The 26,281-nt window shown below is 42.6% G+C and overlaps 2 protein-coding genes across 2 annotated transcripts in view; one reads left to right on the top strand and one right to left on the bottom strand.

Annotated features, from left to right (window-relative positions):
- RLF (RLF zinc finger) overlaps positions 1-26,281 on the top strand; it is a 1,792,276-nt gene that overhangs the window by 1,016,129 nt on the left and 749,866 nt on the right. The gene's annotated exons all lie outside the window — the stretch shown is intronic.
- ZNF593 (zinc finger protein 593) overlaps positions 6,043-26,281 on the bottom strand; it is a 262,896-nt gene continuing 242,657 nt past the window's right edge. The window contains exon 3 of the mRNA XM_044060123.1: positions 6,043-7,330. Coding sequence (XP_043916058.1) covers positions 7,201-7,330 — 130 coding nt within the window. The 3' untranslated portion in view covers positions 6,043-7,200. The remainder of the gene's footprint in view (positions 7,331-26,281) is intronic.

The raw sequence follows: 26,281 nt of genomic DNA, 5'->3' as shown, positions 1-26,281 counted from the left end.
AAGTTTCTTGAAACTGCTTTTATACAAAGGTAGATTTCTATAAAGTCCTTAACTTCTGGACTTCAGTGCAGTGAATGCAGTTATGGCAAATCTTACAAGATAGGTAACCCACTTCAACACAAACCAAAATAAATGATTTCCCAATACACAGTCAAGTGTAACCTGAATGAGCTTAAACACATGGTCTTCAATTCCCCTACATTAAACTGCTAGCCTGTTTTTCCATTCAAGAAGTGAAAGGCAAAGCCCTCTACATAATGGGTGCAGGGGTGCTTGCCTCTATTCAAATACGTATGTATGTGTGCGTGTATTTATTATTATTTTTTTAACCTGAAGCTTTGACAGTTTGTCTAGTCCAGCTGAAGCTTCAATGGACTGAATCTTAGCAAAACGAGAACCTGGTGTGTTGCATTCAGTCACACATTAACATACTCAGAGATAAGTGTGTGACTTTCTATCTCATAAATCCAAAGAAAATTATGCTGCAGAGGCTCATAGGAGGTTACTAGGCTAATAGCCCTGGGGCCTTTACAAGCCTAGCCATGTTGCACCCATATTCCCTAAATGCCCTTGATTAGATGGTAGTTATTTGCACAGAGGATCTACAGTCAGCACTGACTGCCCTTGTCCATGAGGGACATAGGTGCCATCCCTGGGGTGAATTTATGGTCTCCCATCCAATTGTCTAGGTTGCACCTGAGTAGGGTTATTAAAGAGCTCTGCTTCACTTAAATTGGGAGTTTATTCCAGAGGAGTGTCAATCTCTGGGTGACATATCTGTGTCTCCAGCATGTTCTGTTAATGTCACAGGCTAGGCTGAGATCCCTGGAGTGAGTGACTCTTGTCCCATCTGATTTTCAGGTGTGCAATATGTCCATTAGGTCAGAAACTGCTCTGTAGACCAGGCAAAAGTTGCCTCTCAGCAGCCTTTAGGATACAGAGTACAGTGACCGGGCTTTCAGTCTTTCCATGTAGGTCATGTTTTGGAGGCTCCAGCTGCTGCAGGTGTCTGGGAAGGTACATGCAAAAGGAAGTCTTGCACTTTATTAGTGGTCTGCTGAGGGTCAAGTACAAAAGGGAGTTATAAAATCCTAAGTCCTGGATGCAATGCCCTTACTTATGAGATGCACAACACGGAAAGCTTTCCTTACCACTGTGGACACATGGTGATCAAAGTTTAGATTGCTATCAACCTGTGTCCCCAAATCTTGCGCTACTGTGTTTGAGCTTAGGGTGCTGCAGCCAATATTGTAATTTGAAGGGATTTCCTCTTTTCCAAAGGGGATAATGCACTTTTTCACATTTAGTTTTAGTCCGTGGCTTTGGCACCAGTCATTTGTCTGTGTTAGCCCCTTTTGTAATATGTTAACATCATTTGGGGACTCAATGATTGCACACAGTTTGCAATCATTAGCTAACTTAGTAAGTCACAGGCATTGGTTTATGGCATCATCATCATTATTACAGTAGCATGACTTACACTGCAAAATGTTCAGTGTCACTATTTGCACAAATACCTGTAGTAAAAATAACTAGGATTTTAAATATTTAGTTTCCCCGTGTTAACACTTTTTCATGCAGATATGTAATTTAAGCTTCATATTAATACAATAAGCTAAAAGTTTTAGGTTCTGACAGTGAACTCTGACTCAAATGTTTGCTTGTGAAACTGCCTCCGGCCAATGCAAACTGGTATGAAATTAGCATTTCCAGCTAATAATTTGTCAGCTTCAAGGAAACTGTTCATACAATGAGAAAACTTGTAGCAATCTTAAAATATTTATTGGCTCAGGTAAAATCTCTGCCACACAATAAGAGACAGTTTCTGTTTTTTTCCCCATCCATAAACTGGATGTTACATGTAGAGATTTTACATTCCATTTCTCCAGATTGTGGCTTCCTTGTTACTTCAAAAGTAGAATAACATTCCTTCAGCTTAAAAGACTATTATTTGCCACTGGCTCTACATGAGCCCCAAACCTACTCTAACTAATGTTCATAGGAGATTACTAGGTTATGAACCCAGAGGTCAGTTTAAGCCCAGTCATTTCAACCCAATGTAATATCATAGAAGTGCTAGTCAATACCCAAAATTGCATTTAATGATGACTACCCATGTCCAGGTGGGTTATGGGTGCTATCCTCAAAAAGAATTTACAGTGTCCCATCCAATCGTCCAGGTTCCTCTTGAATAGTGTCATAGAGGTGCTCTGTTTCACATGAACTGACAGTGTGTTCCAAAGAAGTGGCAGTCGCTGGGAGATAAATATGGTCTGCGATTTAAATAGGACATGCTAGAGGGACAGATTTACTTCCCTGGAATGGGTAGTCCTAGACCCATTTGATTTATAAATATGCAGTTAAGTTCATTAGGTTTGGGAACTGGATTGCTCTACAGGTCAGGCATAAGTCTCCCCTAAGTAGTCTATACGATACAAAGCATAGTGACAGGGACTTTAGTCAGTCTGTGTAAGGCACATGCTAGAGCCCCTTGATCTTCTTTGTTAGAAAACTCTGCAGTCTCTCTAATTGCTGCAGGTGCTTAGTACGGTACATGCCAAATGGGGCACTATACTCAATTATGGGCCAGATAAGTGCAGAGTATTGGGGGGGGGCATAACTTCTTTTGCTCTCGAGGCGATGCCTTTACTAATCAAGTGTGCTACGTAGAAAGCTTTACTTACTATTGTAGACACATGATGGCCGTAGTTAAGGTCGCATTTAACCTGTGATCCCAGGTCCCTTACCACTTCCTGGGTACTTAGGGTATTGTTGCTGATTTGATAGTGTGAAGGGACATTGTTTGCACTTGAGAATGATGATGCATTTCTTTGCATTCAGTTTGAGACCGTGACTGATACACCAGTTGTTGGTCTGTGTGAGACCCTCTGAGTATACTGACATCATTTCCGGATTCAATGATTGCACCTAGTCTGCAGTCGTCTGCAAACTTGGTCAGCCACAACCCCCGAGTTTTGACCTGAACTGCTGAGAAGTATATACCAAACAATATGGGGCCCAGGACGGACTTCTGTGGCACATCACTGGTAACAGGGTCTGCTGGCTGAAGTGGAGTCAGTCACTTTGATAGAGTGTGTCTGGTTTGTGAGCCAGTTGGCAACCCATCTTACAACAAAGGGGTTTACATTCAGTTTGCCAAGTTTATCAGTAATGCCTAAATGTGGAATTGTGTTGAAAGCCTTTGCCAAACTGAGGTGTGCTGTGTGCACAGATTTGCCCTCATCAATGGCCTTAGTCACACTTTCAAAGAAATCCACCAGATTTAACAGGCAGGATTTGCCCTTCATGAAGCCGAACTGGGTAGGATCCAGGGTTTGGAGGTCACCTATATCATTATTTAGGAGGTCCATAATGATACGTTCCATTGCCTTACAGATGAGGCTGGTCAGGCTTATGGGTCTGTAATTTCCTGGGTCTGTTGCTAAGCCATCTTTGATGAGGGGAATAACGGTAGCTATTCTCCATTCGGCAGGAACAAAGCCTGTGGTTAAGACTATGACTGAAAAAGGTACTTAGTGGTGATGGTAGTTCATGTTTTAGCCTGTTTAGAAGACAGCCTGGGATGTCGGCTGTATTTTTTGCCTTGGACAGGGCTTCGAGGATCTGCTCTTCAGATGTTTGAGGGAGAGTTTGTGGTAAGTTAGGAGGGGATAAGGGAGTGAAATTTGTGCCAAACCTATCTGCTAGCAAGTTTGCTTTCTCTGCGAGGTCAGTGTGTGTGATACTGTTGACCACTAGTTCCACACATGCTTTGGTCTTACTCTTTAGGTTACGTATGTAGCTGTAAAAGACCTTATGGTTACCCTTGGCAGTACTTGCTAGGTTTCTCTCAAAGGAGCTCTTGGAGGATTTGACAAATTGTCTCATTTGCCCGTTGAAGGATGGCCTTGCCGTTTTCTTGGACAGCAACCTTTTGTGTTTATTGTAGAGTTTGTTGATGCTGGATGTCCTCCTTGGCAGCTTGTTTTTACTTGGGGCTCTGGCTTTGATTCTTTCTGGTACAGCAGAGTTTATACACTTATGCAAGTGATTGTACAGGGCTTTAGTGTAATCTTTGGTGTAGCTACCACTTTCAGTTTGGGTGGGGCTTGAAATGTATTTACACCTTCACCTAGGAGAGTACAGTTTGCCTTGGTGAAGTTTTTTAGTCTGATTTCACCCTTTGTGAGTTCTGTTGTTAGCATCAGTTCAAGGGTGACTGATGTGTGGTCAGTTTTAACTAATGAGGGTCCAACAGTTGCAGCAGTGCACCTGTTTGACATGTTGGTGAGGACCAGCTCTAGAATATTTGTTCCTTTTGTCAGGGTATGGACAATTTGTTCCAGGGAATTTGAATTCACAAAGCCAAGGAACTTTTGTATTAGCGAGTTTGGGCTACTGCAGGCTTCCCAGGTGATGGTGGAATAACTGAATTCCCCCATAACCAGTATGTTCTTCAAAATTTGGATTGTCTTCAGTTTGGTTAAGTAGGTTTTGTGGGTGTTGTGACCCATGGAGGGGGAGCTATAACTGGCTAAGACTTGAATGGGTGTCTTGCTCACTGTAACCTGGAGTAACTCCATGGAGTTGTCCAGCTGTCCAGTCTAATTAGATGGGAGGTGAATTTATATCTAATATAGATTGAAACACCACCTCCTTTGGTTTTCAGACATTCATTTTGCAGTCTAAAGGTGTGGAAGGCATTGTAGCATTGCAGGGTTGGGGGTACTCTGAGGCCTTAAACCAGGTTTCTGTAACTGCACAGACATCTACATCTTCTAGTGACAGAAGTGCTTCCAAGGAGTGCAGTTTTTGGCTTAAGCTCCTAGCATTTAGCAGCATGACCCTTATTTTGTTTTGATTGGTTAATTTCACGTTGGTAATGTTTTCGAGACCTTACCTAAAAAAGGCACTGGGGGAGGCAACAGCCTTTGCCAGCAGCCAAAAGCCTAGGGGTGCCAGTTGTAAACAGTCTCTGACAAAGCAGCGAGGTTTGTCGACCATGGTATCCCATGCTAACAGGAACTGGATCCCCTTTGAATGACACCAAAAATTGAGCCAATTATTGAAATAAATCATTTTTGTTTATACTGTGGCATCATTCCAGGTAAGGCTAGTATACTGCTCAAGGCTAGGGACGTACCTGCCTGGGACACATACTCAGCGAGAGCTCAACCATGTCTCTCTTCATACAGTCCAGTAAGGTACAAGTGTTATTAGTGACAACCATACAGGCCAGCCTCTATTATTAAAGTGAAGGATGCAAATAGAGACCATTAAAGGGATTTAGCATGTTTCTATAAAGTGGATTTTGATAGCAGTTTTTGTGAACGAAATTCATGAAAACAGCATTAGTCAAAAAAACGTGCTTTATGAAAAGGGGTAAGTGCCCTAAACTTTTCACAGAGGGGCAAAGCTTCTCAAACCTCTCATAAAAAGGGAGACCCCCCCCCCAGCCTCTCAAGCTAACAAACAACTCCAGGGTCAACACACCTTAGAAAAACTTAAATTCCCCATTTGCCAAACAACTCTTTAATGGCCTAATCAATTTTGTTTAAAGATACGGTATTTATTGAGATCCACTTCTGGGAAACAATGGACTACACTATAAAAGGCAACATGAAAACAAGAATGTCATGTTCTGTTGAAATTCCAAGGAAAGCAACAGAGTCTTGGAATGATGAGTCTATAAATTGAAATATGGAGAATATGTACCACACTGGATGGTGAGGTATCTTGGAATATTCCTCTCTTCCAAGGTATACTGATCTCTGAGTTGTATATACTACCTCAGGAGGGAAGGCTTCATTCCCCTGCAGTAATATTTTTAAAGGAGTTTCAGGGAGTTTGCTTTTTACTGTATTTTTATTTATATATATATATATATATATATATATATATATATATATATATATATATATATACATATTTACAATCAGAGTTTACGTTCTACAGTTTAAAGCTCCAGGAGCTGCAATTACAATTCTCAAAGCTCTATTAGGAAGTTGGACTATCACCACAGATACAGACAATGAAGACATGCACAGAGGAGGATACTTTTAATTGATTTGTTACCCATCATTATCTTAATTACAACGGTTTCACACAAGTTCTACAGCTTCATGTATTAAGCCTGGCATTAATTAAGGTACACCATCACATGGGCCACCCCACATGATCAACTGCATCACAGCAAACAGTCTCAGCCACGTCATGAGTGGTGACATAAAGGTCCTTCTTACAGTTTTTCCATACATATAAAAAACTGAAATATCCTTCCTCCATGATGTTGCATAAATCCTAAAAAAAACTAAGTGACAGGTTCACAGTGGCAAACATGTCTCATGGATACCCTGACTAGCTGGTTTGTCTGTCCAGTTATGATTACTTAAGTGCAGCACATGTGTTTCACGGAATACTACTTTCCAGAGTAGCAAAGCAGCACATATATCATATATATCATATATATTACCCACAGCTTGATCACAGAGGGTTACTGCGGTGGTGGTGCTGCGGTAGCGTTGTCGCCTCACAGCAAGACGTTGTCCTGTTCGATTCTCAGCTAGAGCGTCTTTTGTGTGGAGACATGAGTGAATGGCCGTACCTTCATTGAAGGCTGTGCGTCAGGGCCGGCAACTCAGCATGTAAAAATCTACTGACAATCATTAGCGGACCGGAGTTCCGCTGTGGCGACCCCTAACCGGAAAAAGCCGAAAGACACAACAAGCTTGATCACAGAGGACAGGAAACTCAAATACTTGTGGTACAGACTCTAAGTGAAGCTAAGGGTCAGTCTTCTTATTCATGACACATCTGTGGAAGTAAAGAGAAAGGGAGTGTGGATACAAAAAAATGAAAATCGCTTTTAGCAAGTGGAACAAAGCTGTCTATAGTAAACTACTGTAAATCCATCCAGCTCTATGAGATACAACAGGATTAGTTAGCTGACAGATGGGAAACGTCCAAGGCAAAATAAATTTAAAATTCAGAGGCAGCATAAAGTCAGCATCAGTTACTCTTCTTTTGGAAGCTGAATCCACGATGAAGGCAAATGTCCTCTTCAGTGCAAGCAAAAGTGTTCAAGGAGAAAAAAAGCTACATTTTCTTATGCCTACAACCACAGCATCATATTTTTTTATTTCGAGGAATAAAAGCCAGCAATGCACTATACCATCTATAAAATTGTGAAAATTATAAAGATTATGTTTTCATTTCTTCCACTGCTGCCTGTGTCTTCACTGCTATTTTCTTTGGAGGAATATAACAGCCCATTCCTGCTGCTCTTTCAGCTTCTTCTTGAGTGTACGGTTCTTCACTTAATTGTTTTAATCTGTAAAAACGAACAAATTAAAATTCAAAATGAGCACCAAATAAACTAAAAATAAAGACAATAAATACTAAAGCAACAGTTCTCTTTAAAAACTGGTTATACAACACTATAAATATTAATCTCTAGATTTCTTTAATGACCATGACTTAAGTAGTTGCTGAAACCTTTACTTGGGTAAAAACAAAAATTGCAAATACACACACACATTATATATATATATATATATATATATATATATATATATATACACACACACACACACACACACACATATGTATATACACACACATACATACATATACCTGCACTATTTGCATGTAGCTTGTTTTAATATATGAATCATTTAGCATCACAGTATATACACACACATACATACATATACCTGCACTATTTGCATGTAGCTTGTTTTAATATATGAATCATTTAGCATCATGAAATTACTTAGCTAGTAATATACCCAATGCAAAAGCTTATAATTGTAAATAATCAGACTTGTGTGTAAAGAAGCACCATAAATCTTGCTTTGAAAAAAATATTTTCCAATTTATCAAAAATCACACCTTTACTAGACTAGACATTATCAATAAAATCATTTACCCATTTTTTTGCCTGAATATCTTTCCCCAAGCAATTATACTGTAAGAAAAATGGATTAACATAATGTCTACAGCTTATTAATCATTGCTAACATTACCAGCTGTGAATTTAAGGGTATAACAACCTCCGTTGAGCTAAATCAGGGTCAAGCATTAAATACCAGCAGTTTGTCAACAGGCTAAACAATTAAATTACAATATTTTAGGTGAAAAAATGTATCACATGCATTAACCTACGCTGCAATGCTCTCTCCTGGAAGAATGATGCTAGTGTCATCTTTCAGATAAAAAAAATTACCAATTTTCATATTTTACTGTCAACTTTTTTTTTACCCATTTATCAACATCAGTGAACACGCTGAAGCATATAACTTAACCAAGATGACAGAAATTCAGGACAATCTTTAGATGCATTTAGATCTATTTTATTCACTCCTGACTTACTGCAAAAAAAAGTGCTTAAATAAGTTCCATAAGAAATTCATCAAAAACGAACACAATGTATTTATAATATTTTGGTGTATAATTGAAATACTAAAAAATTAAACTTTTCAAAGTAAAATTCTTAATTCTATCAATGAACACTTCAGCATAGGAGTTATTAATTCCCACTAAACAGCAGTGTCCAGCTTTTCAAATAAAGCATTTTTTAAACAAATATGCTACAGTGGATGAGACTTCTATAGCCAGTATTTTTTTTTTAATTATCACTTATGACATAGGCAATCATGTATTTATATAAATGAAAACAAATCATATTGACATAATTTTAGTTGCAAACATTATACATCACTTAAAATCTATCCAGTCATTCTGAGTGAAACATTATATAGCTCATTCAAATCCTGCCTTCTTTTAAATCTTATTCCTTGTCTGGATGTATTGTTCCCACAATTATCATTTTTTTCTATGTATTTTGCTCCTACTCTTTTCTAAAGGTCCCATTTCCAGTTGTTTTATTCTCTTATCATAACATTCCATCTGCGCTGTCCATATTCATTTCCATTAACCTGTGGGTATCAGTTCCGATTCCAGGAACTGAACAGCCACTTTTTTCCAGCTTGAGTTTCCCGACTTGAGCTCCTCCTCCCTACCCATAATACCCGGCTTCACCTGAATACCTCAGACCGAGTTTGCCAAAAATCATAACACATAAAGAACATTATCATACCCTTAAATAAATGTAAAGATTAAATATGCATACACATATCTATAAGAAGGAACATCAGGAGCTCAACAGAAAAAACAGATTCCTTTGAAATTCTACCAGGCTTCCCAAAGACTTGAATAGGGGGAAGGGGGAAGGGAGAAGGGAAAGTTAATGCAAATGAAGATGGACAACATGGATGAACATTATGGTAAGAGCATAACTTCTTTATCTGATGTTGTCCACTTCATTTCATTAACCTGTGGTACAGAGTACCCAGGTAATAGAATCCAGGGTGGCCCTCATTGGAGGATATTCCGGAGTACAGCATAACCAAAAACACCTCACCTCGACTTCTGGACTTCTAGATAAGGTCCAATTTGTAATGCGTAACAAAGGTGTGTGGATTTGACCAAGCAGCAGCACAAATATCTTCAATTGAGACTCTAGACCACAAAGCCTGAGAAGTAGCCATAGACCTTGCAGAATGGGCCTTTATTTGCCCTGGTAAATGAATATTATTGAAAGAGTAGATAAAGGTAATGCAGTCTTTCAACCATCTTGCTAGCGTAACTTTGGTAACAGACCTACCTGTCTTTGTATCTGAAAAAAGAGATGAACAACTGATCAGACTTCCTGAAGGGTTTGACTCTATGTATATAAAAGCGAAGCTGCCTATGTACATTGAGCAAATGCAGAGTGCATTCACCTTTCTTTTGATAAACAGAAAAAAAGACCGGAAGATTAATGGACTGATTAAATGTTTCACTCCTTAGCCACCTTGGGTAAAAAAGAAGGATTAGTACACAGGGCCATTCTGTCCTTGTGGAAAATCAAATATGGAAATTTTACCAAAAGGGCTAGAAGTTCAGACAATCTTATGGCAGATGTAATAGCTACTGAAAAGTGTCTTCCAGGAAAGAAATTTCAAATCCACAGTCACTGAAGGTTCAAAGGGCGGATGGACCAAATCTTGCAAAATCATAGTCGGATCCCACTTAGGAGTAGAATCATTCACCGAAGGTCAGAGCAGGAAAGTGCCCCTAAGAAATGCTTTATACAGGTTAGAAGAAGCAAGGGATAAGGAATCAAAATCAATGTGAAATGAAAGTTGGATATAGCAGCTAGCTGAACTTTGACAGTAGAACAACAAGCACCATCCTTAAAAAGGGAAGCCAAACTATCTAGTACAGCTGCCACTGGAGCTGTGAAGAGATCGATTTGTTTCTGTTCAGCGCAAAAGGAAAATCTCTTCCATTTACTCTTGTAAACTTTGCGTGATGAAAACCTATGTGAGAAAATCAAAATTTCTCGAATGGGGGAAGACAGCCTGGGAAATCCTGCCATCGTCAGAAGTGGAGAAACTATGTGGTTAGTTTCAGTCCCTGTATGTCTTGGGTGTGCATGCCTCAACGAATGAGAAAGAAGATCTGGACCCGGATCCAATCTTATCGGAGGACAAACCAGGTGAGACCACAGAAAGGTGGAACCAGGTTTGTCAAGGCCAAAATAAATGGGTCAATGAGGATTACTTTGCTTGGCAAGCTGTAAGCTTTCTGTAGAAACTTGGGAATTAACAGTAGAGGAGGAAAGGCAAAGAGAAGATAAAAGAGGGCCAACCATGGACTACAGCACCCCTGGGGGGCTGTCCCTGAGAAGGGAATCAAGGCAAAATACCTGCATCCCTGGAATGTGCATTGCTACCAGAAAGCAGTTGGTAGAAATCATCCACTGCCACACTCTCATTACTTCTTGACATAGGAGGTAAGGCCTGATCCCTCCCTGTTTGTTGATGCACCAAACCACTGACATATTGTCCATTTGGACTGCAATAGTCCCCAGAGGTAGAAAGCTCTTGAATTCTTGCAATGCTACAAGAACCGCTCTCATGTCCAGTACATTGATATGCAACTTGGTCTCTTGTAGTGTCCACATGCCTTGGACTGTCTGACCAAGACAATGCCCACCCCTCAAGCTTGGGGGCATCCGTCGTCAACTTGGCGTTTGGGGATAAAAGACCGAATGGGTGTTCTTGTGTAACTTCTGCGGAGTGAAGCCACTAAAGCAGAGACTTCCTTGAACACACGAGACAGATTGATGGAAAATTTCAAATGATTCCTGAGAAGTGACCATTGGACTGCTAAGGTCCATTGTAATATCCACATGTCAAAACGTGCCATGAGCAGAAGGGTTATAGTGGCTGCCATTGATCCTAGTGCTCTGAGAACTAGACTGGACGGAGGTTTTGGAATGGTCAAAGTCTAGCTGATATGAAATCTCAAGTTTGATACCCTGTCTGTCATGAGGTAAGCATAAGATGTACTTGTGTCCAGGCAGGGCCCGATGAAGTCTACTGGCTTGTACTGGGTCCAACTGACACTTCTGTATAGTGACGGTTATCCCCAGGATTGGAGGCCAACTTGAGAAAGTAATCCCTGGCCTGAAGGAGTAGATGCCTGGTTGGAGTGGTCAAAAGCCAGTTATCCAGATAGGGGAATATCTGATAACCTTACAGTTGGAGATGAGCTGCAACCACTGTTGGACATTTTATGAACACCTTAGGGGCCGTGGTGAGACAAAACGGAAGCACCCTGAACTGACAGTGACTGGCTCCCAGCCTGACACACAGAAAACACCTGGAGCGCCTGTCCATTTTTATATGGCAGTATGCATCCTTTAGTCTACAGAGCACATCCGATCACCCATCTTCAGTAGAGGTAAGATGGATTGAATCGTGATCATTCTGAACTGTGTGTGTTTCACTGACTTGTTCAAAGAGGTCAGATCCAGAACAGGTCCCCTATCTTCTTGGGTACTAAAATGAATCTGGAGTAAATGTCTGATCCAATTTGATTGGAGGGGAGGACCTATTGGATGACTTTTTTGCAGGAGCTGTTTTACTTTCTGGGCCACGACCTTCCTCTGAGTGGAACATCAGGGAGGTGATATTTTTGTTTGGCAGTTTCAGAAAATGGCATGAAGTATCCTCTGGATACAATCCTTAGCACCCATTTATGATGGCCTCCCATGCTTCTGTGTGCAAGGAGGGCAGTCGGGCAACTGTTCAGGATTGCTGGAAGGGCTTGTCCTGGAAAGTTTCCCGTGACCCCTAACTATGCGAACCCCCTTGGCCATGTGAGTGGCATCTCCCATTTTAACTATATCCCCCTCTGCCCCGGGGGAAAAGTCTCCTTGACTGTCCTGGAATGGACCCTACAACTTCTGAAATCACGTCTTCCTTCTCCCACTCTGGTTCCTGGAAAAGGTCCATTGTGGTGTAGAAAAATGGATTCTCATGGCAGACAGGGTCTTACCATCCTTCTAATTCTGGGATAAAGTGTCACAGACTGTGGTCCCAAACAAGGTGGAACCATCAAAAGGGACATTAATAAAGGACCGTTTGAAAGGCTCCACAAAAATTGCACAGCCTCATCTAGGCATGGTGCCATATGGCAATGCCAGAACAGGCTGCCCTGGAGGTACCCTCCGCAGTGTGATACATTAACTTCATAGACGCATTGGCTAAAGAATGCAGGGTGGCCAGCCTGGAGAGAAAAAGGACTCCTATTCCTTAGCAGCCATGGACCACGGGACCGAGCTAGAAAGTCCCTTTGTAGCATTGTAAAGTGCAAAAAATAGTTCAACACCCTCATAAACTCTTTTGCAAAACCTGTCCAATGCCTGGGATTCTCTATTTGGGGGGGGGGGGGTGTGGACAGAGGAACTTTCCTTAGCCAGCTGCTTCTGGGTGGCTGCCGCAACAGCCATAGCATCTATGGGGGGTACCCTTGGGTCCAGAACAATTTATCTACAGGGGCACTTAAAATCTTGTCTGTGCATTTAGGGATATGTTCCACTGTATTCAGTTCCTTTTAAGCCCTCAACAATACCAGCTGAATGAGCGGGTCAGCTGTTGGGGGGGGCCCAGGCACTAGATTGGTTGGACCCAAAACCTTCCCACAGTACCACAGTACTGATTCTTCTGGGTAAGGGCTATGGGCAGACCAACCACCCCTCTGGCAAAGGATTTCAAGAATATCTCCAAAGGAGACCTTGTTGGGTGGTGATTTTGGATAACCTTCTCCTTCCTCAAAATCAGAAGCCGTAGCGAGTGATTCCTTGGGAGAATCAATGTGCCTCCTATTACACAACCTCTTCAGAGGGACCTCCTGGGGGGGCACTCCGGGTAGATGTTGGAAGTAGCCTGGAGATCCACCGAGGGAAAGGTGTAGAGGCTTTCCGGAGCTGGCTGTCACACTGCAGCTCACAGAACTCAGACACAAGTCTAGTATGAGGAGGTGAAAGTCCCGTAGTGGTAACTGCTGAGGGTCTCCTAGGGGAGGAGAGTACCCTCTCCATGACCTCAAAAGCAGAAGGGCTCCAAACCACCTGGAACTGTCCCATCAGAACTGAGAGCACTGCAGCAGATATCTCCGAGGGAGGAGTCACAGCAGAGCTGTTGAAGGCCAAGGCTCCAAGAGGACCAGACGGCTCTAAGAGCTTCGGAGTTGACATCAAGCCCCTGGAACCGAACTTGATACTACAGCTCTGACACATGCTCAGCACCAAAGCAGATGGAGCCAAGCAGGTCGGGGAGAAAGTTGGCGATAAGGAGGAAATCTCTATCAACTCCAACAACCCCAGCATCAAGAATCAATAGAACCGATGACTCAGAGACCAAAGGTCAGATTGTAGCAGGAGTTAAGGGCTGGAACTGGGAAACTCTCATGGCTACAGATGTGGACGGAGTGGTCACAAGCCCCATCTGGATCTGTGTCTTGAGAAATTGCCTCATGAGCTTTTCTTCATCCTTGGATGTTAGGCTTCAGAAAGACCCAGAAGAAGTTGTAGATGGAGATCTGGAATCTCTGGGGGAAACGGGATGGAGATCTTTGCATTTATCCTGTCAGTGCCAACTCAGGCACCAAAACTATAGCAGCCGACACCACAGAAGCACCATTCAGCCCTGGGACACTTGAAGATGACTGGGGCGTAGGAGAAGCAGTAGCAACCGAGCTTGGAGCAAACTGAGTCTGTTCTGAGGATTTTGCCTTTTTTCTTGGAGGTTCATGGGAAAATCATGCGGGTGAAGGTCTCCATGGACTCCCTGGACATTTTAGGAGGGGGGTTGGACCCCTGAAGCAGAAGGCATCCCCACGATAGAAGAAGGAGGGAGCAAACCTTTTAACACCAGTTTGCTCCTCCTATCCCCAGAGCCCGAGAATGGAAAACCCTACAGATTTCGCAAAGAGCCTCCAAATGGTTAGGTCCAAGCAATAAATGCACTCCCTATGAGCGTCAGACAGAGGAATCTTCTGCCCACAGGAAGTGCACTTTTTAAACCTTAAAGGCTTTTGTTCATAGCGATACAACAGAAAGAAGTAAGAGAAGGAAGTTTTTTTTTTTAAATACGTAAAAAAGGAAATTCTAAAGCAAAAAACACAAAAAAAAACTAGACAGAAAAGACACGGGAAAGTCTTCACTAAAGAATTAAAGAATACTAGGTAGGGAAAAAAGACTTGTAAAGACTTACACCCACTCTAACTAGGAGAAGCTCAAGACCAAAATGGAACTCGATGCAGACTTGAAGAGCAGCAAACGAGATCTGAAGTATTCTGGGTGAGCGGGGCATTATGTGGAGGGTGGAGGAGCTCAAGTCAGGAAGCTCAACCTGGAAAAAAGCAGCTGGTCAGTTCCAAGGATTGGAACAAATACCTACAGGTTAATGAAATGAAACAGACATCAGCTCTAGATTTACAGCTAGGAGATGTTAGCAGAATTGTAGCTAGATCAACCAAGTGCTCTGTGTCAGTAACATGAACCAGTTTCCCACCCCTTCAGAGCAAAAAAAAGCATTTTACTGTATTGTAGCAAGCATTTTACTGTATTGTAGCAATCTGCTTATTACTGATTCATGCCTTCCCCCAGCTCTTTCAAACAAAAAGTGATAACAAAACAGATGTTCATTCTTTCTAGCCAGATGCACAACACACACCCTTCCTCATGCCCAACCATTCATATCTTGTTTTTGTTTCCTGTCCCGACCCACCTGCTTTGCATTCAAACCAGAGTGTTGTAGCTCTCTGTGTGTGGTCTTATACAGTACATTGTAGCAAGTAGTTTAAATGTGTAAAAAAAAAAATTTTTAGCTAAAACTGGAGTGCTATACTGCTTTGGCAGGTTATAACCTGTATCAACTGTTTGCTACAAATAGCAAACACTTGCTACAGTTTATACCCTGCCTAAATGGAATGGCACTCAGGATTTAGTTAAAAAAAAAAAAAAAATTCCCTGTTTTGTACTGTAGCAAACAATTGCAACAAGACACGCAGACCAACAGGGAATAATTAGGTTTACCACCTGTCCCACTTTGCAAGGAACAGTCCCTCTTTGGGCAGTTGTGTCCTGCAAAAAATTTGAAAAAATGGCAAATGTCCTGAGATTTTAGGACAAATTTATTTCCTATATTTTATGTAATAGTTGCATAAAACATTTATTCTGTATCTGAAACACCTAAATGTTATAAGAAACAGAATATGCAACTAAAATACTACAAAAGAATAAGCTTTTATTTAGGCAAAAAAGTGAAGTTCTGTCCTTTGTACTGGCCGTGGGTATGTTTCGCCCTGCAAAATCTGATGTTTGTACCAAAAATTTCCCACTTTGTGTATCTGAAAAGGTGGCAACCCTAGGAATAATACCTCTGTTCCTTTTATTGTGACACTTGTTTTGTAATATGACTGGGTCAACAACATCATGTGCCCAAGCAAAGTTTAAGCAGGATTTCGACTCCAACAAAAAGTATCACTTTACTGGTGAAATAGGTGACATATCTATAACAGTAAGAGAATGAGTCTCCACCTCTACACTCATTCCACTCATGTCACAGGAGTTTAGTGACACATTGAGTGAGCAGCACACAGTAGGTGGTGCCACAATACTCACTCCGCAGGACTGTTTTCAACCATAATCAGTGGTGTCATATACTAATAATACTTCTAGTATATTATATTAATACTACTACTACTACTAATGAAAATAACACTAGTATATTATATTAATATACTGATACAATAACAAAGGGCGGCCACGGTGGTGCAGTGGTTAGCATTGTCACCTCACAGCAAAAGGTTCTCCGGTTGGATCCTCGGCTGGGGTGCCTTCTGTGCAGAGTCTGCATGTCCTCCCTGTGGTCACGTGGGTTTCCTCCCACATCCCAAAGACATGCAGTAGGTGGATTGAACACTCTAAATTGGCCCTAGTTGTGAGTGCGTGTGTGCCTTCTGTGGAAGGCTGGGCGCCATGCTGGCAACTCAACACTGTAAAACTCCACTGCCAATCATAAGCAGACAGGTGATCCACTGTGGCGACCCCTAACCGGGAAAAGCTGGAAGATGAAGAAGAATACTGATACAATAACAACACTAGTGTATTATTGGAAGGTTCCCTCTTTTTTCTGAGTTGCATCGCTTAGACAGAGCTACTGGCATGAAATGCAAGGATGGGCCACTCTAAAGTTCAAATTAAACTAACCTTTTTTCTGTACTTTTCTTTAATCATAGCATAAGCCAGTAACTACATAAAATGCAACATTAAGATCTGAAGCATTATAAAAGCTGAAAATAACTTCTTTTCAGAACAAACATATAACTACAAGTTAAAATGCTTCATTAATGTGTGAGAATAAAGTAAAGCAATGACTGAATAGAAAAGTAACTCAGTGAAATGTCTAATTAAATAATGTTTTACCTTAGGATCTGCAAGCCCACACAAGACCGTGCTTTTCTTTGGAACATTACAAAAGTTGATTGCAGAAGAAGTAAAAGAACTGCTAGCTGAGCAGTACTTTTTACTCCACAGGCAAACCAATACATTCTTAAATTCTAGACAATCCCGGAAAAAGGTAAACCTATAATTTATACCCTGCCTGCATGGAGCACTAGGATACTTGTGTTTTAGTTAACAAAAAAAAAAATCCCCTCTTATAAGCTGTAGTAAACTGTACAGTTGCTACAGCTTATACCCTGCTTCCACGGAGCATTACAATGTTCAAGTTTTAGTTAAAAAAGATTTTTACTCTTTTTTACTCTTTTAAACTGTATCAAACTGCTTGCTACAATGTAACATACAGTTGCTACAGTTTAGACCACACACAGAGTGCTATAACACTCAGATTTGACCACAAATGCAATACTGGCTTTTAAAAGACAGTTATTGCATTACAGATTGGGATTGCTCCACCTAACATTTTGTGGCTGGGGCAGTGGCCCGTCTAGTCCCACTCTAACTACACTGTAAACAGACTCTACAACAGGAGGAGGAAACTGATGCGGAATAAGGTGAAGTTCCAAGACTGGAAAAACTCCCTTACCAGCCTCAACAAAAATTGAGATCCCTCATCAAATACTCTAATGCTAGCTATGAAAAAGTACAGTTTTGTACCTACCATAAATGTAGATGTCCGATAGATATGCAACTGCAGTCATTACATATGGGTTGACCTGCCTCAGGAAGCCCTCGGTCGGCTGGATTCCAAAGTCTGGGTCCGGCGCCGGCTGATGTCGCCTCCTCCCAGACGTCAGAGCGGCCGAGGTATATAAGCATCAGCCGACGCCATCTTCCTCAGTGTTTCTTGCCCCAGATGCCAGGTGCCCTCCAAGGAAGGCTAAATTTAGAACTGGATAAAATTTCCAGACATACACAATAGCATTAAACAGATACACCATAACAGATATCCCCAGCTAAATATAAAAGGAGGGAAGTGGACCCAATACACAGAGGGGTAGGAGGGAGGGAAAACCTGACTGCAGTTGCATATCTATAGGACATCTACATTTATGGTAGGTACAAAACTATACTATGTCCTTCAAGAATGCAACTGCAGTCATTACATATGGGTTGAATACCATAGCCAAGCTGGGGGTGGTAGGCTCTAAGATAAGGATGGTGTAGCTAAAATGCCCTGCAGGACTGCCGAAGCAAAGCCTGCTCGGGATCTGGAATATAAAGGCAGGTTGTAGTGCTTGGAAAATGAATGCACGGAGCTCCATGTAGCAGCTTCTAGAATGTCCTTTGTAGCCACCCCTCTTAGGAAGGCTGGGGAGGTGGCTGTAGCTCTGGTGGAGTGTGGCCTGATATTGGCCTGCACACCCTTTCCAAGGAAAGAATAACAGAATCTGATGCAATGTCCAATCCATTTTGAAATTGTTTGTTTGGAAATTGCCTTTCCTTGCACTCCAGGAGTGTATGCTACAAATAGTTGGTCAGACTTTCTGTTGGCCTTTGTTCTGTCCAAGTAGTAGCGTAGTTGTCTGTGAATGTCCAAAGTGTGCAGCAGTTTTTCCCCTTTATTTTGAGGATTGGGGAAGAAAGTAGGCAGGTGAATTGCTTGATTTAGAGACACCCTGGATATCACTTTTGGCATAAAAGAAGGATTGGTTCTTAAAGAAACCCTGTCCTGATGAAAAATGAGGAATGGAGGTACTGCCATGAGGGCCTGTATCTCCGAAACTCTTCTTGCTGAGGTAATTGCCAACAGGAAAACTGTTTTCCAGGAAAGAAATTGCAATTCTGAAGATGCTGCTGGTTCGAAAGGAGGAAGAGTTAATTTTTCCAACACTAAATTGAGGTCCCATGCAGGCACTGGTGGTTTTCTGGGAGGTTTGATATTCTTTATTCCTCTTAGAAATTGTCTTAGCAAAGGATGTGAAAACACAGGTGGATCAGTGTTATATTTTGCTGAAATTGCCGAAGCGTGTACTTTTATGGAGTCCATTATGCAGCATGTCTGCCAAGTATTCCAATATCTGTGGGATGCTCTTTACTGATGCATCCTGTCCCCTGTTGGTATTCCAGATGCTGAATCTCTTCCATTTGGCTGAATAAGTCTTTCTGGTGGAAGGTCTGCGTGCTTCCAATAATATCTGTTGAACTTCTTTGGAGAGAGAGATATGAGGAGAAATCATGGGACCCTCCAAGCTGTCAGCTGTAGAGTTTGCAGGTTGGGATGAACCGTCCTGTAATTGTGCTGAGTCAAGAGTGGAGGCCATTGAGACAGGGGCCACGGCTTGGTGCAAGTTATGCTCCTTAGTAATGGATACCAGTGCTGCCTTGGCCAATCTGGAGCTATTAAGATGCTTTTCGGTTGCTCTGCTTTGATCTTCAGTAACACCTTGGTCATTAATGGTAGAGGTGGGAATGCATAGATTGTTAGGGAGTTCCAGCTGAATGAGAGAGCATCTATTCTCCAGGCTTCTGGATGGTGTGTCCTCGAGCAGAACTTTTTCAGATGATGATTGAGGTGGGAGGCAAAGAGATCTATGTCCGGCCTCCCCCATGCCTGAGTTATTTGTGCAAAAATGTCTGGATGCAACATCCTTTCGTGCGGATCCAGGATGTTTCTGCTTAGACTGTCCGCCAGAACATTGTCCCTGCCGGGAACAAACTGGGATTGCAGCTGTATGTTCAGTTTCAGGGACTTTTCCCCAAAGAGTCATTGTTAGTCTGCAAAGGGGGTATGAACGAGTACTTTATTGCTTGTTTATGTACCACATAACAGTGGTGTTGTCTGTTTTGATTAGTAGATGACCTTGTTGAAGATGTTTTCCGAAAGTCTCGATTGCATGCATTACTGCTAACATCTCTTTTTGATTGATGTGTAGATGTACTTCCTGGGGAGTTCATTGCCCTTGAATACATCTGCCCTCCATGTGCGCCCCCCCATCCATGGTCTGAGGCGTCTGTTGTAATGGTTTGGCTTGTTTGAGGTTTGTTGAAAGGCATACCTTTGTTTAACTGGCTTGCTTGGGCCCACCACAGAAATTCCCTTTGTAGGCATGGGATGAGTGGGATAATTGCTTCTAAGTTGTGGCTGTGCTGAGACCATAAACTTTTCAGGTACCATTGTAGTTTTCTCATGTGTAGTCTTGCCAGTGGAATCAGTAGAATGCAAGATGCCATGAAACCCAGGGCCTGCAAGATTTTCCTTGCAGTCATCTGGGTGAGCTTTGCTAGGCTTTTGAAGTAATGTGGTAATTGTTCTTGCTTTTCTTCTGTGAGGTAAGCCATTTGTGATTCTGTGTCTAGTTTGGCTCCTAGAAAAATTATTTGTTGGGATGGCAGTAGTCTTGATTTTTGTAAGTTGACTGTGTATCCCAAAGTCTGTAGTAAGTGAATGACATAATTCAAGTTTTTTGTCAAGGCTTGCTTGCTGTCCGCTTGTATAAGGCAGTCGTCCAGGTAAGGGTATATTTGTATCCCCTGGAGTCTGCAGTGTGCAATTACTGATGCCAGGCATTTCGTGAATACTCTGGGCGCAGTAGATAAGCCAAAAGGCAATGCTGAGAATTGATAATGCTCTGACCCTGCAAGAAATCTGAGGTAACTTCTGCAACTGTGTCTGATTGGGACATGCAGGTATGCCTCCTTGAGGTCCAGAGTAACCAGCCAAGACCCCTTGCCCAGCATGGGAAGGAGTTGCTGTAGTGTCAGCATTTTGAATTTTGGTGCAATGAGAAACGTGTTTAGAGCGGACAAGTCCAGTATAGGCCTCCATTGCTTTTCTTTTCTTGGAACAAGGAACAGTCTTGAGTAAAATCCCTGGCCTTGTTCCTGAGGAGGAACCTTTTCTATTGCTTTGATTTGTCTCCGCTTTTAAACTTGTTCGAATGTCTCTGCCCTCTGATTTTGTGGCAGGTTTGGCATGCCTTGTCTTGTTGGTAAAGTATGGAAATGGAACCTGTAACCTTGGTCTATTATGTCCAGAATCCATTTGTCCTTTGTTAAAATGTGCCAATTTTTTGAAATTAAGGATAATTTTCCACCTAAAGGTGCTTCTGTCTGAGCCTTGGTTGGCGGTGTCAAAGTCAAGTCATTGTGATTGTCCCTGTGGAGCAGGGGTAGTCCCTGCGCTACCTCTTTGATTAGTCGGTTGCCATTGGCGTCCCCTGTAGGAGCCTCTGTATTGCCCTCTTCCTCGGGCACGCCTGTTTTTTCCCCTTTGAAACTTGTCAGTGTCCGGAAAGGACCAGTTCTTAGAAGGCCAATTCCTGCTGAACCTAGGTGGCTGAACCTGGAGGAAATCCTTGACTGTTTGCACTGATTTAGCCTTTTCCTCAATTGATTTCAACACATCCTGAGCATTAGCACCAAATAGCTTGTGTTTTTCCAGAGGTGCATCTAGAAGCTTTGCTCTAACATGATCTGGCAATGCCTGTTCTTTCAACCATGCATGTCTACGTATGACAGCCCCTGTCATAGCTGCCCTACATGAAGCTTCCAATGCATCATAACCACACTGAAGAAAATGATTGCTAACCTGCTGTGTGTTATGGACCAAATCCTGCAAGGCCTTTCTATCTAAAAGCTCAGGAGAGGCTAACTTTTTCTGTAAATCATCCATCAAGAAATCCTGATACTGAAACATATGAAAAAGGCAATTAAGGGCCCTCATGGTGAGTGTGGTTGAGGTATAAACTTTCTTGCCCCACCTCTCTAGGGACCTAGCTTCCCTGTCTGAGAGCAAAGGATTTTTGGCCGTGGATGTGGCCACCCCTTTGGGCCCCTGGGAAATCGTTTCTAGATCAACAGAATGGGCCTTAAAGAAATGTTTGTGAGTATCTGGAACCCTGTAGTATCTGTCTGGCTTGACAGGAGCAGGGGGGAGAGAATCAGGAGAAGTACTCGAATGTGAGTACACATCATCCAGTACATCTAACACTGGAGGGATACCTAAAGGCCTATGTTGGGGAAGCTTAAGGAAGGCACGAAGCAGTATCCTGGAGTCGGAGAATTCCTGGCCTTGCCACTGAAAATGCTCTCTCATGGAGTGGAGAATTTCCCCAAAAGAAATATCCTCAGGAGGAGAGGCAGAGGGAATAGATTCCTCCGCATCAGAATCCTCGTAGGCCTGGAAGGACTCTTCCTGGGTATCTGAGTGATCAGAGTCCCCAGAGGCTTCATCTGAAGAAAGGGTGTCTGTATGCTCAACCCTGGGTCTTTTGTCAGGAAGTGGCTGAGAACCTCTGTCAGGATGGGCCTGGGAGCCTCTGATTAAAGAAATTAAATCTGCAGCTAAAGTCATGATTTGTTTATCAGTAGTGGGCTGAGGCAAAGTTTTAGGAGGGTGAGACTTAGCCTGGCTAGCAGCCTTAGCACGTGTGTAGGCCTTGATAGACATAGACATAGGGGGCCTAGCTGCCCCACGTGCTGGAGTAACCCTGTCCACCGGTATGGTCTCAGGCAAATCTTGGGCTTCAATTTCTGGAGGAAAATCAACAACCGGCACCAGTGCAGGGTCCGGGGCCGGAGTGATCGGTAAAAAGTACAGTTTTGTACCTACCATAAATGTAGATGTTCGAGGATCCACATTGCTGCAGTCCTAACTATTGGGTAGTCCGCTGTCCAGTCGGCCCGAATACCAAAGTATATGGCTGACGTCGGTCAGGGCGCATTAGACTGACGTCAGTACGTCAGGGTACTAATGCGCATGACCGACGTCATATCCTCAGTCTTTTCTTGCCCCAGATGTCAGAAGACCCTGAAAAGATAAGGCCAAAAACCAAACACTCCCAACATACCTGCATCAAAATATATATACATATATATACAGAATATACAAAAATAGCAGAATATAACCTCACCTGCACAACCACCCCTAAACACAGAGGGGAAGGAGGGAGGGTAAATTGGACTGCAGCAATGTGGATCCTCGAACATCTACATTTATGGTAGGTACAAAACTGTACTATGTTCTTCATTCCACATTGCTGCAGTCCTAACTATTGGGTAGAATCCCAAAGCAGAGGTAAGGGAGGCTGGCAAATCATAAGGAAGCAGGAACTGACAACATGCCTTGCAAAATAGCAGTGGCAAAACCAGCCCTAGACTTAGAGTAGAGAGGAAGGTGATAATGCTTAGAGAAAGTATGCACTGAACTCCAAGTAGCTGCCTCCAAAATATCCTTAGTTGCCACCCCCCTTAGAAATGCTGTTGAAGTGGCAGTAGCCCTAGTGGAATGAGGCCTAATCCCAGCTGGAATTTCCTTGCCATGATGGGAATAACAAAATGAAATGCAACACCCAATCCATCTAGAAATAGTTTGTTTTGACACAGGCTTGCCCTGAGAACTCAAAGCAAAAGAAATAAACAACTGCTGAGACTGCCTAAACTCTTTAGTCCTGCTCAAATAATAACGCAATTGCCTGTGTACATCTAAAGTGTGCAAAATCTTTTCCCCTTTATTTTGGGGATCTGCATAAAAAGTAGGCAAATGAATAGTTTGGTTTAAAGCCACACTAGAAACCACCTTAGGCATAAAGGAAGGGTTAGTACGTAAAGATACCCTATCCTTATGAAAAATCAAAAAAGGTTCCACTGCCATAAGGGCCTGTAACTCAGAAACCCTTCTTGCAGAAGTAATGGCCAACAAAAAAGCAGTCTTCCAAGACAAGTATTTCAATTCAGCAGTAGCCGCAGGCTCAAAAGGTTGTAGAGTAAGTTTCTCCAACACAAAATTGAGATCCCAAGCAGGAGTAGGAGCTCTACGTGGGGGTCTTATATTCTTTGCCCCTCTAAGAAATTGCTTGAACAAAGGATGCGAAAACAATGGTGGGTCACAATCATAGTGAGCTGAAATTGCTGCAGCATGAATCTTAATGGAAGAGAAAGACAAACCTTTGTCCAATAACTCAGTAAGATATTGAAGAGCCACACTCAAATTTGGCTCCGAAATCTCCAAATTGTTTGCTGCACTCCAAAATAAAAATCTCTTCCATTTCTCTGCGTACACTTTTCTTGTACTAGGTCTCCTGGCTTCCATAATCACATTTAAAACTTGTTGAGGAAGTTGAGACCTGCTGCCTTTCAAGACAGAATATGCCATGCTGTTAGATGAAGAGAGTGAAGTTTGACATTGAGCAGGTGACCTTCTCTCTGAGACAACAGGTGCGGAATCAAGGGTAAAGGCCATGGAGGCTTCTTTACCAGACTCCTCAGCAATGGGTACCAGTGCTGCCGAGGCCAATCTGGAGCTATTAAAATCATCCTTGGCTTGTCTTGTCTGACCTTTAGAAGTACTTTTGGAAGAAGAGGCAGAGGTGGAAACGCATACACATGAAGATTTTTCCAACTGAAAGAAAGAGCGTCCACTTTCCAAGCTGTGTGATGAAACTTCTTTGTGCAAAACTTTGGCAGCTGGTGGTTTAGTGGAGAAGCGAACAGATCTATGTCTGGAGTTCCCCATGACACTGTCAATTTTGAAATACATGAAGATCCAGTTTCCACTCGTGGGGATCCATGATTTGTCTGCTTAACACATCTGCTAAGGAGTTCTGTGCTCCCAGCAGAAACCTTGCCTGAAGAGTTAGATGCAAGCTGAGCGCAGTCTCCCATAAAATCATTGCTTGCCTGCACAATGGGTAAGAATGTGTTCCCCCTTGTTTGTTGATGTACCACATGACAGTTGTGTTGTCTGTTAGAATCAACACCTGCCCTGGAAGAAGTAACTCCTTGAAAGCCATTAATGCAAACTGGACTGCTAACATCTCTTTCATGTTGATATGTAGATGCTGTAGTCTGGCAGGCCACTTGTCTTGTATCCACTTTCCATTTAGATGAGCTCCCCAAGCAATGTCTGAGGCATCTGTCGTTAGAATCTGACTCGCCTCTGGCCGGGTCACAGAGAGTCCCTTGTTTAGGTGACATTCCTGAGCCCACCACAAAAATTCCTTTTGAATGCAAGGTATTATTTGAATGACAGTGTCCAAATCCTGGCAGTGCTGTGTCCATACATTTTTGAGATACCATTGTAGCTTCCTCATATGCAGTTTGGCATTGGGAAGCACCAGAATACAAGATGCCATGAACCCTAAGGCTTGAAGGACTGTCCTTGCAGTCAGCCCGGACTGAAGAGATAGTTGATGGAAGTAACTGGAAAGATTCTTTTGTTTGTCCGGGGTTAAAAAGGCCATCTGGGCTGCTGTATTCAGTCTCACACCCAGAAAGCACATGTCTTGAGAGGGTACTAGACTGGACTTCATTTCGTTCACAGAATACCCTAGGCATCTTAGCACTGCTATGACATATTCCAGATGCTGTAGAAGGTCTTCCTTTTCTTGAGCCAGAATCAGGCAATCGTCCAAGTAAGGGTAGATTTGAATCCCTTGTAGCCTGAAGTAAGCTATTACTGGAGCCAGAACCTTCGTGAATACTCTGGGTGCAGTAGATAAGCCAAAGGGCAATGCAGAGAACTGATAATGAGAACTTCCAGCTCGAAAACGCAGATACTTTCTGCAACTTAGTCTTATAGGCACATGAAGGTAAGCTTCCTTGAGATCTAAAGTTACCATCCAGTGATCTTTGCCCAGTAAAGGTAAAAGCTGTTGTAACGTCAACATTTTGAACTTGGGAATGTCCAGATAAGTGTTGAGGATAGATAAATCCAAAATTGGTCTCCACGTGTTCCCCTTCTTTGGTACTAGGAACAGGCGAGAATAAAATCCTAGGCCCCTTTCTGGCACAGGAACTGGCTGAATGGCCCCTATTTGGAGTAACATAGAAATTTGCTTGTGCGCCTCTTGTCTTTGTAGAGGAGGAATGTCTGGCATGCCTTTGAAAGGAGGCAAGGTATGGAAATAAAACCTGTAACCGTGGTGAATGATATCCAGAACCCATCTGTCTTGGGTAATTAAATCCCAATTTTCTTTGAAAAGAGACAGCCTTCCTCCCAACGGTGCTGCCAGGCGAGAATGAACTGGCAGCTGAAAAGGCAGGTCATTGGTTCTGCTTACGAAAGGACTGACCCCTGCCCTCACCAGAAGTCTGAGCAGGTGAACTCCCTGTCCTAGGCCTAAAGGAACCCTGAGCTCTGCCCCTACCACGTCTAGACCTACCCCTAGACTGGGAATCATAAGCAGGATAAGTCCAACCCTTAGCAGGCCAATTTCTACTAAACTTCGGAGGCTGTACCTGCAAAAAATCTTTAACAGTTTGCATAGATTTAGCCTTGTCCTCCATTTTCTTCAAAACTGCTTCCACAGGCGAACCAAACAACACATCAGATTGCAAAGGAGCATCCAAAATTCTTGTCTTAACATGCTCAGCTAAATTCTGATCTCTCAACCAGGCGTGCCTACGAAGAACAGAACCAGTGGCAGCCACCCTGGAGGAGGCCTGTACAGCATCAAAACCACATTGCAAGGAATGTTTACC

The sequence above is a fragment of the Protopterus annectens genome, chromosome 1.part2 (assembly GCF_019279795.1).
Source record: "Protopterus annectens isolate FY-2018-M chromosome 1.part2, PAN1.0, whole genome shotgun sequence".
NCBI lineage: Eukaryota > Metazoa > Chordata > Ceratodontiformes > Protopteridae > Protopterus > Protopterus annectens.
This window is presented reverse-complemented; position numbering and strand designations above follow the sequence as displayed.